The sequence below is a fragment of the Monodon monoceros genome, unplaced genomic scaffold (genome assembly GCF_005190385.1).
Source record: "Monodon monoceros isolate NGI ecotype Baffin Bay Population unplaced genomic scaffold, NGI_Narwhal_1 Super_Scaffold_13, whole genome shotgun sequence".
NCBI classification, from domain to species: Eukaryota; Metazoa; Chordata; class Mammalia; order Artiodactyla; family Monodontidae; genus Monodon; species Monodon monoceros.
The window spans coordinates 24,910,378-24,926,309 of record NW_021703769.1 but is presented as its reverse complement, the minus strand read 5'-3'; the positions used below and the strand labels follow the sequence as shown (position 1 = coordinate 24,926,309).

At 54.6% G+C, this 15,932-nt stretch overlaps 1 protein-coding gene across 1 annotated transcript; it reads right to left on the bottom strand.

Moving 5' to 3' along the window:
- Nucleotides 1–434: 434 nt before the first annotated feature.
- Nucleotides 435–9,563, bottom strand: E2F1 (E2F transcription factor 1). The gene is given in 9 exon segments (XM_029220805.1): nt 435–1,082; nt 1,084–1,226; nt 1,356–1,581; nt 1,675–1,789; nt 2,507–2,659; nt 3,508–3,727; nt 4,088–4,178; nt 8,868–9,266; nt 9,342–9,563. Coding segments are annotated over 9 exon segments (1,674 nt in total). The 3' UTR covers nt 435–977.
- Between the last annotated feature and the right edge of the window lie 6,369 nt (nt 9,564–15,932).

Genomic DNA, 15,932 nt, shown 5'->3' with positions numbered 1-15,932 from the left:
GAGCAAGAAGTGGGGTGGAAGGGGCACTTCAAATGCCACAGGAGGGGCCCCTGTGGTCTGGGCTGGGGGGGAGGCCCTTCACCCCACCCCTCCCGCCCACCCTGTCAGTGAAGATCCCCCACTCACCTCTCCCATCTCACATCCATCCTGGGGGCAGCTGGGGCCCTGCAGTGACCCCGTGGGAAGAGACCACCCCCTCGATCCACCCATGGCTGTCAGTCAGTCAGTCTGTCTCCCTCCCTCACTTTCCCAATAAATAAACCATTCAGGCCTCAGCTCCTTCAGAGTGGGGCAAAGAACAGCTCAGGGACCCCTGCCCTCGCTCAGGGGTAAGGGAGTTGCGGCATCAGCCCCGCATCCCTCCTACCCTTTGCTGATGCCCCAAGCTTGCCAAAAAGGCCTTGATAAATAAATAACGCTCCATTAAAGCTTCGATCAGAAAAACCTTTAAGACGACAGAAGTGCTCTCGCGGTCCTGCAAACGAGCAGGCCAAGGCCTCGCCACCCGGCCTGGTCAGCACACAGGATTCTGGGGGCAGGTGGCCACCCTGGGCCTCGCGGGGCCCCTGGAGCAAGGAGACCAAAAGTGCAGTTAGAGCCCCCGCCATGCGCACACATGGGCTCATGCACACACACGTGGACACACTGGGGCGTGTTTTCAGTGCACACACAGATGTGTTCACCTTCATTCCCCGGTACATGCACACACACATGCTCACACACCACTCACCCCGTGTACACACGTGTCGGGTGTTGGGTGCATGCACATACACACCACAAACAGAATCCTTCCCTTCCTGGCTTGCTCAGCCTCCTGGCAGTAGCCAGACTCCAGAGCTAGAAGCTTCTGGAGGTAGGGGAGAGGGGTATAAATTAAATGTTTCCAATTGGACTAGGAGGACGGCCAGGGGCAGGGGGCTCCAGGGCTACAGAGACAGGGTGGGCATCCCAGGAGGCCCTGGTCCCCCTAAGCCCCGTCAGAAATCCAGGGGAGTGAGGTCCCCAAAGTCACAGTCGAAGAGGTCTCTGATGCCCTCGCCCTCCTCAAGGCCGAAGTGGTAGTCGAGGGCCTCGTGCGGGGGGGGACAGGCTGATGAACTCCTCGGGGAGGAGGCTGGCGAAGTCCTCCCGCACGTGCTCCAGGAGCGAGTCAGCCGCCACCAGTGGGGACAGGCGGTCCTCTTCCATGGGGGCCCGCAGGCTGCCCATCCGGGAAAGCAGAGGTTCTGGGGAGACGGGGGAGCATCACAGGCCGGGGACACCCCGGCGGGGAGGGCAGAGGGGCTGTCACACCTGCCCACCCACCCGGGAGAGGGGGGCCCCCGCCCCGCCCTGCCCACCCACCCTTCACCCACCTTGCTCCAGGCTTAGCAGGGACTGACTGGGATCCGTGGCAGGGGATGAGGGGGGAGATGATGGTGGTGGTGGCACTGTGGTGGCAGGGTCAGCTGCCCTGTCCTCCTCCCCAGAAGCTGCACCCTGGGACGAGGTCTTCCCGGGGCTGATCCCGCCCGCACTCTCCTCAGGGCACAGGAAAACATCGATGGGGCCTTGTTTGCTCTTAAGGGAGATCTGAAAGGTCTGGGTAAAGGTAGCAGCAGAGTAAACTGAGGCTCAGCTAACTACCAGCCCAGCCCAGCCTGTCCTGTTCCAGTCTAGACTCCCAGGTCTCACCTCTGAGGAGTCCACGGCTTGAAGCTGGGTCTCGGGAGGGGCCTTGATCACCATAACCATCTGTTCTGCAGGGTCCGCAATGCTACGAAGGTCCTGGCAGGTCACGTAGGCCAGGGTTGGTGGAGTCAAGGACCACATGACCTTTGGCCTTTGGGGGCCACCCACTCAGACAGCTCATAAGGCAGAGCCCATACCCGCTGAGTCACTCCTGTCCTCTGCATCTCCCACTCCAGGGCCTGGCACATAGCTGGCACTCAATCCTGTCTCATGCCCCTGAGCCTCAGTTCCCACATCTGTACGAGACCACTCTCTACCCATCAGATCTTAAGGTAATAATGGCTGCCTGCAATAATTTCATATAAATTACACAAATACAGGCTTGGTACTGAGAATTTACTCTGACCCATGACCTTGGTGTCAATTAGTAGTTATCTCCAAAATGTATAAACGTAATTTGGGTATTCACTTAAAAAAAAAAAAAAAGCTTATTTTAAAATAAAGTTTCTATTTTTGTAAATAAAAGACAAAAACTTATATCTCTAACCTTGAAGCTACAACCAGGGACCGAATCACTGTATTGAATAAATGTTTGTTATTGGTACCCTAGCTTTTCTTGTTTCATTCTGTGCAACTTTGGAATAGGATTATTTTCCCCTTTTACAGATGAAGCTGAGACTCAGAGAGTAACTTGTCCAGTGTCACACAGTGACTAAATGCTGCGCCAGGACTGGTATCCAAAGCCAGAACCCTCTCCTGAATCCAGGGCCCAGGGTAGCCTCTCTATTCCCACTTGGATGGGGCCACGGTCACCCTCCAGGCAGTTCAAGGATATCGCTGGCTGTCAGCATCCTCGGAAAGCAGACGCAGCTGCGTGGTACACATGTGGATCAGGTGGTCCAGCTGCCGCTCGCTTTCCTGCAGTTGCTGGAGGTCCTGGGTCAATCCTTCAAGCCGCCCACCGATCCCCACTGCTGCATGGCTGCCTCTGCCGGGAGGCAAAGGGAGGGTTAGCAGCTCCCGGCCCCTCTTCCCAGGAGGCGTGACCCTCAGCAGAACAGTCTGCTGCTGCCTCTGTTCTGTAAGACCCAGGCGAGCCCTTGCTCCTCTTGGCCTGGCTCCTCAGCTGGGAAACAGCAGAGGGCTGAAGCTGGGCTGCAAGGCAGACTGGCCGGGTTCAACGTCGGGCCCGAATCTCTGTGAACACCCATGTGTCCCTCATAGGGGGCTGGATAAGTGAATGAGGGCAGACATGCTGTGGAATACTATGCAGTTGTGTAAAAGGACAAGAATGCATTAGATGCAGACATGGAAGCATTTCTAAGACATATTAAGTGAAAAGAAAAAAAATGATGTAGAGTGGAATATCTACCGAAAACTGAGAACACAAATGTGTCAGAGAGGGGAGTAGGATGACCGGGGAAAGAGGTGAAAGGGGAAAAATAAAATAAGAATTAACAAGAATAAAACAGCTGTGCTAAACACTCTCATCAAGGGCAGCAGAAGCCAGAACAGCGGTCACCTGGGGGTATGAGGCATGGACTGTCTGGGAGGGGCACAGGGGAACTTTCTGGGGTGCTGGAAATGTTCCTTATTCTTATCGGGATGGTGGTCACCCAGGTGAAGAAATATGTAAAGTTGCACTGAGCTACATAGGTAAGGTCTGTGTTCTTGCCTGCATCTATCACCTCAGGGAAGCCAACTTTCCTCTCTAAACCTTGGTTTGCCCAGCAGTAAGATGGTGATCCGGGCAGCCACAGTGGGTATCGCTATCAGCTCCTCCGGGCTGGCCTGGCCCCAGGCCTCCACCCACCCTCCTGTTTGGCTGGTACCTACAGCCACTGGATGTGGTTCTTGGACTTCTTGGCGATGAGCTGGATGCCCTCAAGGACGTTGGTGATGTCATAGATGCGCCGTTTCTGCACCTTCAGCACCTCAGCTGCCCAGTTCAGGTCGACGACACCATCGGCCGAGCGGCTCAGCAACTCCAGGAAGCGCTTGGTAGTCAGATTCAGCGATGTTTCATAGCGTGACTTCTCCCCTGGGGATTTCACACCTGGGGGCCAGGCAGGGTAGGGTCCCTCAGCACCACCCCCACCCCCCAGCCCCAGCCAGGCTCTGGGGGCTGGGGCTGGGGGGCAGATGGCTCCTTCCCCTTGGTGAGGCCAAGCAGGGAGGCCCTGTGGCAGCCTGCCAACCACAGTATTCCTCTTCCGGCTGGGGAACTCCCCACCCCCCAGGGCTTGGGGAAGCCATGCCAGGCGGCCACTCCAGCTGCCCCTTGGGGCTCCCAGAGGCCTGGCTCAGGCCCAGGCCTAACAGACTAGAGCTTAGTCTGCAAGCATGTTTGTCTGCCCACACCCCCCCAACCTGGGTCCAACCAGGAGGTCTGCCCTAGCCCAAGCTCGGGGGGTACCTTTTCCTGGGTGGCGGCCTCTGCCCCGAGCTGACCCACTGCTCTCGGCCAGGTACTGATGGTCAGTTTCCAAGTCCAGCCTCCGCTTCACCTACAGCAAAAACAACGGGAGGATGCCCAGTAACCAGGAGAGTGGGGCCACAAGAGACCTGGCTGAGGGCCTGGTGCTCCCAAGCCGCCCCCTGCCTCAGTCTCTCTCCCAGGATGCCCAAGTGTGTGAGTGAGGGGGAGGTCCCAGGGGACACAATCCTACCCCATAGGACAGAACACTCAACTGGAAGGCAGAAGTCCAAGCCTCAGTTCCACCACCACCTTCTTGGGGGCATGTGGTAGTTTGCAAATTTTTTGATACTCCTCCTTTCAAAAGATGGAGCCTAATTCTCCTCCCCTTAAATATGGGCCAGATCTGGTAACTTGTTTCGAATGAACAGAATATGGTGGATGTGTGTCACTTCTGAGACTGGATCGTACAGGCACTGGAGCTTCCTCCTTGCTCTCTTTATTGGATCATTCACTCTCGGTGGGAGCCAGCTGCCATGTCATGCAGGCACTCAAGCAGCCCTAAGGAAGGCCCAAGTGGCAAGGAACTGAAGTCTCCCCCCCCAACAGCAACACAGGTAAGCTCAGAAGCAAATCCTCCAACCCTAGTCATGCCTTCCAACGACTGCAGCCGGGCCAACATTTTGGCAGCAAGCTCAGAAGAGGCCCTGAGCCAGAAGCACCCAGCTGAGTAACCCCTGAATTCCTCACCCCCAGAAACTGTGTGATAATAAATGTTTGTCATTTTAAGCCACTAGGAAACAGGTCCTCTGAGTAAATCACTGCCTCTCTCTGGTTTCTGACTGTCTGTGAATATGGCAGCACAGTAATGGCCCCATTTTACAGATGAAACAACTGAAACCCAGAGAAGCTCACGGTCATACAGGCAGGAGTGGCAGAGCCAGATGCCCTCTGATTTAGTTACACCACTCGAGGATGGAGACTGCCCTGGAGGTCTCACAGGCATCTCCACTGCATCCTGATGTACCCTCCCCTCCCCTCCCCACAGGGTTTCCTGAGCTAGAACCTGGTTCAGCCCCACCTGCTGCCCTCATCACAACTAGCTGCCAAGAAATCCTGTCACCACAGCCACCAGCACCTCCCACCTGGACCAGCTGTCTTCCCATTGGTCTCCCTGCCTCCATCTGTCCCCCTCCACCTTAGTAACCTCACCTGCCACCAATTCTCCACAAGAACTTCTGCTGAGACATCTTTCTTCACAAACCTGTGTCTCCAAGCCTTAGCTCATGCTGGTCCCCTCCCTGGTTTGCCCTTGCCTCCCTCCCTCCTAATTCACACCAACGCTTCCCCCTCTGTGGGCAGGCACCTTACCCATAACCTAAGCCTTTCCGATCCCACAAGAGAAACTGAGGCTCTTCTCCCTCAGAACTGCCTCAAACCCAACCTTTCCCCACATGGTCTCTCGCTACAAATTTCTGCAGATGCGTTTGTCTCACCCAGAAGCCAGGGAGCCCCTCAGAGGCGGGCACTGGGTCTAATAGTCTCTGTACACAGGGTCTGGGCATCAACAAACGTTTGCTGAATGAACCACCCCACATGCTGACACTCTCTCTCACGCACACACTCCTGGATTCCCTCAGGGATCCGCGGCTAGAAGAGCTAACACGCGCTGAGTGCTTCCTGTGTACCGAGCACCACTAGGTAACTGCTTTACCTGCGTGCGATCATCAAACCCTCCAACCATCTCGCAGCAGGTGCTCTGAGGACTTCCACTTCCTGAGGAGCCTGCACCTCGGAGAGGTCACATAGTGAGAGGTGGAGTCAGGATCTAAACCTTAGTGGGCTGGGCAGAGGCTAGTCCGGAAGCCAGGCTCCCTAAAGCCGAACCAGAATGTACCCCCTCTCCAGCCTTGCCCCTAGGGCCTGAACCCTAGTATGCTCCAGCCAACCGCACCCCTTGCCTCCTTCCTGCTCCCCATAGGGGTGCCCACCCTGAAGGCAGATCAATGCCACACTCTAAAACAAGGGCTCAAGCAGATGGACGCCCATTTCTGCTGCTGCTCTCTAGAGATGCAGGCACAGGGGCCCAAAAGGCAGGGGTGAAGACAAACAAAACACTGGTGAAAAAATGTGGATGACTCAAACACCTACCCATGGGAGGGGACACAAAAACTGGTTCATCCAGCCTCTGGAATACCACGCTGCTGTCAAGACGGACTGAGGCAGGCTGATACAGAAGCCTCCCAAAGACATATTGACAGCTCATGAAACCATTTTCTCTGGTTCAGTTTCTATTACTACAGAATCCGTTTCAGGGGTGACCTCTGTATGGGAGGGAGGAACACGAGGGCCATGTTGCCTTATCTCTAAAGTGTGGATGATGTGCTGCTGGAACACGGACATAAACGAAAAACGTCAATTTCTAAAACTTTAGAAAGTTGTCATAACAGCCTTAAAAACAAAAGCAGGCTCAGGAGGAGAAAAAAGGAAAAATGGATGGGGCTGGGATCTTGTCCCCCTCAACTTTCTAGCCTTTTAACTCTTTTTCTATAGTAAATGTGTATTATATTTAGTTTGTTTTTTAACAGCCATGACAACAGGGTAGAGGTGGACAGGAAGGGCCAGGAGGAATGGCTGAATTGCACAGAGACTTGTATGCAGGAGGTACTCAATGAATGCTCACTCGTGCAGAAGCTGAGCCTGTCACTTGTTTCAAGGACTGCCCCAAACAAATGCTAGAGCAGGGGGTCAGTGGAGGCCACAGCTCAGATGGCCAGTGGCTACCCACAGGTACAATGTTAGGGGGTGTTGGATGGCAAAAGCTGGGCCTATGTTTCTGGACTTCAGCTCCAAGACCGCACCAGCCCTCACCCCTGCCCACGGCAGAAAACATCTACTGGCTCTTAAGTACTGTGAGGGCAGAGGCTCCTTACTTGCCTGTGCCTAGAACCTCATAGGTGCTCACTAACAACTGCTGAATGAATGGAATGCTCAGGCCCAATGAGGCTGCCCCTGACACCACTGGGGGTGGAGGAGAGGGCATACGTCCTCAGCCCAGTCCCTGGCTGTCCCTCTGAGCCTGAAGCTCAGTTCCCCAAGGGCAGGACCCACAGCCCTGGGCCTGCTAGGTACCTGTCAATCAGCTAAACTGGAGGCTACTTGTCCAGGCTCCAAGCTGGTACCCACAGGGACAGGTTGCTGGGGTACAGGAGACGAGCCAGGTGGCCCACCCCTGGTACAACTTCCCTCCGTCTCACTCATTAGGAGGAAGGGACCCTGGGCTTCCTTCAACCTCTATTAGCATCTCCAGTATGCAAGGCATCCCAGCAGTTAACCACTCAGGAAATCTGGATGGGTCCCAGCACTCACTAGCTGACTTACTAGGGAATGTTCTAACATCTCTACGCCTCAGCTTCCCTATCTGTAAAAGGGGAAGGTTGTTGAAAGGGTGAAATGAGTTAATTGGGTAAAGTGCTTGGCACAGCGCCTAATACACAATACAGTCTCAAAACAATGGCGCCTGCTATTGTTATTATTAGCATCTCGGTGATTCCGGAAGGAAGGCCACACTGGGCAAGGGGCCAAGGGGGTTGGGGGAACCTTGCCGGGATGCCTCAGGGACCAGCTGCCACCCAGGCCATGAGCAGTTGGGCAGCTTCCACCACCTTGCCCTGGGCCCTGCCTCCTCCCACAACTTGCTCCAAGCCCTATGCGGAGACCCCATCCTGCCCATCCATGCCTCACCTTCACCCACAGGTTGTGCCAGTCAAACTGGTCTCCACACCCTGTCCTGGAGCCCACAGGGCCAAGCTCCAGGGCTCCACTCCCTTCTCCCCCTGTAATTCAGCCGCTTCTTTTGGGCCCCCTAGTCTGAACTGTCTTGAGCCTCTTGCTGCTCAGGGAGCACTTTATCAAGGCATCTCCCTGGGGCATTTACTCTCTCCTGGCACCGGGGGCCTCCTCTCCAGCTCCCAGAGGCCCAACCCACCCAGTACTTCCACTGGGGCCCAGGGGTCTGCCTGCCTGATTAATGAGGTTCCATGGCAACCAGGGTCTGGGAGGGTGGAGGATGGCAGATGGAAGGACAGGCAAAGGGAGGGGATCAGCAGCTGGCCCGGCCACTCCGCCCCTGCAGAGAAGGCCTCCCAGCCAGGCGGCCTGTCCCCAGAGGCCCGGAGGGCCAGGCCTGCACCTGGCAGTCCCAGCATCGAGGCAGGAAGGAGGGTCTCCTCAGTGGCTCTTCCATGGTCTGGACCCAGAACGCCCCCCTTGACCTCCCTAAGCAGCCATGCCCACCACCCAGCCACACATTTTGGTCTGAAGCCAGCAGGCCTCAGTTCAAATCTCACTTGCAGCCTTGTGACCAGGGGGCAAGTCACTTCCCCTCTCTGGACACAGTTCAGATGGGCACAGTGACAACACCGAGCTCACAGCATGGATATGAGTTTTAGCTGCCTTGAAGTCTGCCAGAGACCTGGCATGCAGTCAGCGATAGCTGAATACACGTGGGGCAATTATTATCACTGAGTCTGACCCTTGAGCGTCTCTGGCGAGGAAGCTGAGGCCCAGAGCACAGAGCAGCAAACAAGGACTGGCCCGAGGTCACCCTGCACCCCGGGGCGGGGCCCGGAGGACCAACCCAGGCTCGGCACCGCCCAGCCCGGGCGCGTCAGCCCACCCTCCCCCGTCCCAGCTGCCGCCAGGCCAAACAACGCGCCCCGCCAGGGTCTGCGCGGGGGTCCAGGTAGCGCAGTCGGCCCAGTGTCCCTGGTGTCCGTACCGGCGGGCGGCCGAGCGCGGGGCGCGGCGCGCTGGGTGTGGGCCGGGGCGCCTGCGGCGTGGCGAAGAGCAGCAGGTCGGGGTCGCGGGGCCCGGCGGCGGGAGCGGCGGGGCCGGCGGGGGCCGGCGGGGCGCTGGCGTCCTGCGCCGTGGAGATGATGACGATCTGCGAGGAGTCGAGCAGCCGCAGCGCGCCGGCCCCGAGGAGGGCCTCCAGCGCCGGCGCGCAAGGGCCGCCCGTGGGGGCCCCGGCCACGGCCATGGCGCTCACGGCCCGCGCGGCCCGGGTGGCAGTCGGCGGCGGCGGCGCGGGCCCATGGCGGCAGGCCGAGGCGAGGACTCGATCCCGCTCCGGATCCCGCTCCGCCCCCGGCAGCCGCTGCCTGCAAAGTCCCGGCCACTTTTACGCGCCAAATCCTTTTTGCCGCGAAAGAGCCACGAGCCGCCGAGCGCTGCCACCATTGGCTGTCCGGACTGTGACGCAGGCGACGGCGACGGCGCCTATTGGCTGCAGCGCGCCGGACCTGCGGCGGAGGGCGGGACGGGGCGGCGGCGCGAGGCGGTCCGGCCAATCGCAGGACGGGGCGCGCGCAGGCTTTGTCGGGGCGGTGCCAGGCGCGTTCGCACTCCCCGCCCCCAGAGGGGATGACCCCTGTCCGAGGAGGGGGGCAGCCAACCGCTCCCCGACGTACCCCATCCTGCTGATGCCTCTAAGTGGAGACAGAATGTCCGTTCTGCATATGTCACCGTCAGCTGACCCCACATGACCCCCAGAACCCCCCACCTGTGGCCCCAACACACTCAGGTCAGATCTCTAGAAACTGCCCCTCCTCTTTTCTGGGTTCTCACCTCCAAAACCCCAGCCATATCTCCCTTCCTCAACTTGCCCCACCAATGCCATTCACTTTAAAATTCTGCACCCACCCTATCCCTCTCACCCAGAGTCCAAGCAGAAGATGGGGAGGGATGTCTGACTCAGTGCAGCTTGGGGCCTTTCTACAAGCCCTCCTGTAGCTGGAATCTCTTCAACACCCTATGCACAGCTTCTGCTTAAACTGATTCATTCACTCATTCATTCAACAAACGTTTTGAGAGCCTGCTCTGTGCCCCATTCTTGACTCCTGGCCCTAAGGAACTCACAGTTTAGTGAAAAGGGGAGGAGGGAAATAGAGAGGTAACAAATGTTTACAATATGATGTGGAATTTCCACTATTAAAGTAATTCCAGGGGGCTTCCCTGGTGGCGCAGTGTTAAGAATCCGCCTGCCAATGCAGGGCACACGGGTTTGAGCCCTGGTCCGGGAAGATCCCACATGCCGTGGAGCAGCTAAGCCCGTGGGCCACAACGACTGAGTCTGTGCTCTAGAGCCCACGAGCCACAACAACTGAGCCCTCCAGCCACAACTACTGAGCCCGCATGCCTAGAGCCCGTGCTCCACAACAGGAGAAGCCACCGCCATGAGAAGCCCGCGCACTGCAATGAAGAGTAGCCCCTGATCGGGCAACTAGAGAAAGCACGCGCGCAGCAATGAAGACCCAATGCAGCCAAAAATTAAAAAAAAAATTAATTAAAATAAATAAAGTAATTCCATGTTAGATCTAACAAAGGGAGAAGGTGAGTGTGCTGAGCATGAAAATGCATTTAATCCAGAGGCCCTGGGACCTCTCCATCAGCCGTTTCTCATTGCTCAGGTCAGCTGATTTGACCAATATTGTCCTCTCCTCTGTGCCAGGCTTTGTGCCAGCACTGAGGGCAGAGATGTGAAAGGTTTGATGATTTCTATGAACTTGCCTGCCATCTGGTGGGGATGACCCATCAAAAGAAAAAAAAAGTAGCTAAGACGCAATCAAGAATGAGATCCCTAGGCCCGGCATAAAGATCCCTTCTTCCAGGGAGCCCTCCGCAGTTGGAGCTAGCTCACTTCCTCCATTGCCCAGCCTAGCCTCTGTTCTAGCACTGAGTGCACAATGCATTTCTCTCTCTGCCTCCCCTATCAGACTGGGAGCTGCATTAGGGCCTCTTCCCAGCACTGGCCTGGTCCAGAGCAGGTGCTGAGAAGGGTTATTAAAGAAATAGAGACTGATGCTAGAGGCTACCTGGAATGCAATGAGAAGGCCCTGGTTCTCCAAGAGTAGCCCTTAGGCCCCCGGTTTCAGAATCACCTGGGTGCTTGTTAACTATGGGCCCACCCCAGCCCTGCCAACTTAGAATCTAAGTGCCTAGGAATCCTCATTTTCACATGCAACCCCCCACCCTCATTCCAGGTAATTTTTATGCATGTTCATATTTGACAACAAATTGGTATTCCTGTATAACCAAAATGTATGGGGCAGCCTCGAATTACAGCCCCTATGGACACTTCTTAGCCTCAGTTTCCTCATCTGTAAAATGGGCTTATTGGGCTTCCCTGGTGGCGCAGTGGTTAAGAATCTGCCTGCCAATGCAGGGGACACGGGTTCGAGCCCTGGTCTGGGAAGATCCCACATGCTGCGGAGCAATGAAGCCCGTGTGACACAACTACTGATCCTGTGCTCTAGAGCCCGCGAGCCAGAACTACTGAACCCACGTGCCACAACTACTGAAGCCCGTGCACCTACAGCCTGTGCTCCGCAACAAGGGAAGCCACCACAATGAGAAGCCCGTGCACGGCAACAAAGAGTAGCCCCCACTGGCCGCAACTAGAGAAAGCCTGTGCACAGCAACGAAGACCCAACACAGCCAAAAATAAATAAATAAATTTATTTTTAAAAAAAAGGGGGGGGCGCTTATTGCCCTGGCGCCTTCCAGGGTTGCCATGTGGATGAAAAGTATAGGTGTTTCATAAACTATGAGGTGGCTTAGGAACGCAGCAGGAATTTCCTAAGCAGTTTGTGAAATTACTCATCGCAAATCCCAGACTATGTCAGCACTAGAGGGGACCAGAGAGACTAAATAAGCCTCTCACTTATGGTACAGAAGGGAAAACTGAGGCCCATTCAGAAGTGAAGCCAGCCAGTGATAGAATCTGGCCAACATGGATTCCCAGCCCTGGGCCTGGCCTGTCCCCCTCCTTTCTCCCTAGTTAGAGAAGCTCCCATAAGAATGGTAGGTCTCATTCTAAATAGCCAAGCCAGATCCTGACGAGAGGGTGAGAGAAGCCAGTAACATTCCTACTCCAAAGGGAATTTCCTTCCTTCACACATTCCCAAAGGGTCTCAACAACAGTAACATTCACTCTGTAAAGCCCTCTCATGCCCAATAGTCATTCAACAAACATTTCTCGGGCACCTGTTATGTACCAAGCACTGTACTGGTTGCTGGAGAAGGAAGACAGATACTACTGCCCCATTTTATGATGAGCAAACTTGAGACCTAAAAGGCATGAGCTTACCTAGCGGATGAGAGAGCTATTATTCAGGCTCCGTGAGGCAAAAGCCAGGGGTTTTTCAAAGCCCTGCCCTGCCCAAAGTATTCAAGTACACAACCTCCCAGGTAGAAGCAGGTGCCCTCCTTCCCACAATCCCTCCTGTCCTGCTGCAGCAGAAAGGAGTGAAGAGCAGAATTCCCAATGTGAAATCCAGGAAGAGATACGGGCCTTCTGTATCTATTAATACCCACTTGAAAACAGCAAAGGCCTGATAGATAGAGCCTCTTGGCCCCAAGCCCGACAGATCCTGATAAGGCTGTTCTCAACAGTTCTCAGGCTGGTAGGCTTCCAAAAAATCCATAATTACTGGGCAGCCACTTCCACTGATGATCTCCTTTCAACCTGATACTCTCATAAGTGAAGCTTGTTTAGCCACATGGTGCAGGATGGAGGCTCAGAGAGGGGCACTTGCAACACAAGGTCACACAGCAGAATTGAACAGTCTCCCACTGTAAAACCCAGGGCCTGCCCTTCATACTCACCACCCTCTGTAAATACCCCAGAACCAGGCTCAGGGCTGTCAAGATTATTATGTGTGGTTTCCAAAACGTATTATGGTGGATAGTGGCTTAATTAATAGGTGCTCACCTCCATCACCAACTCCTTACTCCAGAGGAGTCCAAAGGAGTGGAAGCTCCTGGGCCCACAATCCTCCACCTGAACACATCTTTCCAAGAGGCAGGATGGTAGAGGAGTGATAGCATGGGCTTCTAAATCAGGTGGATGTAAACCGGAATCCGAGTCTGTGTGACCTTGGGCAAGTCAATTCACTTCCTTTGAGCCTCACTCATTCAATCCACAGATATTTACTGAGCACTTACTATGTGTCAGATATTGTGCCAGGTGCTAGGGAGACAGTTGGAAGCAAAACACTCATCTCTGACACCTGGAGCTCACAGTCCAGTGGGAGAGTCAGAATTATTTCTCTGTATCTGCACAATATGCTCATTAAGAAGTTTGACAAGCGACACGAATAGTTCAAAGCTATTTATTCCACACACACCACCTCCCCTAAACGTACATTCATAGCGTAAAAAAAAATCTCCAAACATGAACATCCCATTAGGATAAGGAGAAATGATTCTGTCGTGACTTAATTTTATTAAGGGGCACAGAGGCATCCATTGTTGAGTTCTGGCAGAAGGAGGTGGGGAGTTTTATGTCTGCAACGTTACATTCATCTTGAATGATCCCTTGTCACTACACTGAATTGTTTGACTGACGGTTTACTGTCCCTGGAGTAAACTGTCACTGTGCCAGTTCTGGCTGTGTCTGTCACTGTGCCAGTTCTGGCTGTGTCTGAACACAGGCCTCTTACCCATTCGGGAGGCCGTCTAACATGGGAGCAAGCCTTGGGAGTCAGGCAGACCCCAACCGTGTGGCTTGGCCAGATGGGTAAGTGATTTACCCCACTGAAGACCTTTGCTTGCCTCATCCATAGAACAAGGGGCAAAGGCTCCTTGACAGAATGGGTGTCAGGGTTAAATGAGAAAACAAGACAAGCAGGGTTTGCAAACTGGCCCACAGGTATGATTTAATTTACCCAGATTATGTTTTTCCTGAATTATGAATTAGTTTAAAAAATTTTTAATTGGGAAATGCTATATAAAAATTCAAATATCTGGCTTTAACAAAACCCCAGTAATATCTGGCAATACCAGGCAGGCCATCAGGGTGCTGAGCAGTTGCTGTCCCCCATTTAGCCAGAGCCTTGACCCTCCAGGCCACGAGCGTCCCTGCCTGGCTTGCCTCACTCGGTGTGACCTTACTTGCCCTGCCATTGTGGGTACCTGGGTTTGCAATCCCTGATGCCTGTGCCTGGAACAGAGTAAGCAGCCAGTAAATGTTAACTACTATTAGTGACATCATTACAGCAGGAGCACAGCTCCTCTGCTTTGTGGGTAGCTAAAGAGAAGATATGGACGTGGCAGAGTAGGGAAACTGGGTGTTCACAGGGCTTAGTGCCAGCCAGCAGCTGTGTGGCTGTGTGGCCTTGGCCAAGTCCTCAGCCATTAGCTGGTCCATATGTTCAGTGGGGGTGGGCCAGAAGGTCCAAGGTCAATGGAAGTGGATAGGCCTCTGGTTGATAGGCGAGCCTCCTTTCCCTCGAGCCCCCATTATTCCATGAGCTCACACTCTGGGGACCCCTCTCCTCTCCAAGGCTCGCCCAGTGCCTCTTCCCTTCTCTCCATCACTCCAGCCTCTGCGGAGAGACTGTGCTTTTCCAAGGAGAGGGGAGAAAACCAGACACAGTGGCTATGCCTGCCCTGACAAGCATGGAAGTGAGGGGGTGGGGAGCCCTTAGAGCACAGGGGCTCTGTTTTTTCATCTGTAAAATGGGGATGGTAATAATAATGATAACAGTGTTTACCTGATAGGGCTGTTGGGACATTAACTGAGTTATTACAGTGCTTAGGGCAGTAGCTGGCACATAGAGAGCCCTCAATAAATGTCAGCTGTTACTAAGAATGAAAGATGAATCACTGGAGCAGCTTGCCTACATCTCCTCCTGATCTTTCCAAAAGAGAAAAGAAAAAAATTCTTGTTAGGCTGCAGGAGAGTTTTCAAGCAGCAATCCCTGCACTGCCTCCCAAACTCTATTAGGTTCAAAGACAAGAAGAAAAATACATTTGGAGGGCAATGAAGTGGGTAGATGAGACAATCCCTTATTCCACTGATCCTCAGACTTTTTTTTTTTAGTTAGTTAATTTTTTTGGCTGCACCATGCAGCATTCAGGAATCTTAGTTCCCCAACCAGGGATCGAACCCGTGCCCCCTGCAATGGAAGCACAGAGTCTTAACCACTGGACCGCCAGGGAAGTCCTCTCTCAGACTTTTTTTTTCATATTTAACATCTCTGAAATTGAAGGGCATCACACAATCAGTGGCATGTCTGTTTTTAGTCGGCAGCTCTTTTCTTTCTTAGGGGCCCAAGATAACGCTGTGCCTCATCTTGGATGGCGTCTTAGAAGTCAGGAGATAAGGTGAATGAAGAGCGCAGGGCCGGGGCCTCCCCGTCAGAGGCCCTCATTGTTCTCATCACCTCCAGCCTCACCAGCACGTTTGAGGCTGGCCACGGTGGAGCGAGCCGCTTTTCTTTCTTTTTCTTGTTTTCTTTCTGACACCTGCTGACCTGCATTTGGCCTCCGGGTTGACAGGCACATGGCAAATGCGGTCAGGGAGGGGAGTACGGAGAGCTCAGTATGAGAAGAGAAAGGCTCTTTATCATATATTAAGATATTCAGAGAGCAGGAGCCAGAGATATTCTCTCCCCCCCCCACTTTTTTTTTTTAAACAACAACAAAAAAAATCCCTGCTGGAAGCCGGAGTTATGTATGTGCCAAACAGGCCAGGGAACCCAGCAGGCCTCCTGGAGCTGGCAATGAACCGAAACAGGGGCATTGTGTCCAGGCCACTGGCTGGCTGAGAGGCATTGTTAGGGCCTGGCCCTGTCTGGGAAGGGGGGGGCGGAGGAGGCAGGGGGAGTGTGTTCCCATGACTCCCTGGGGAGTAACAACAATCGGGACCAGCTGGGAAGCTCGCATGCCAGGGGCCCGGTGGGCGGGTGGCCGCCCCCAGAGGGGCAGTGGAGGGCCGCAGGGGGTTGCGGAGGCGAGGGGGGGCAAGGTCGGGGCCTGTTTCTCAGCTGGGGGGGGTCAT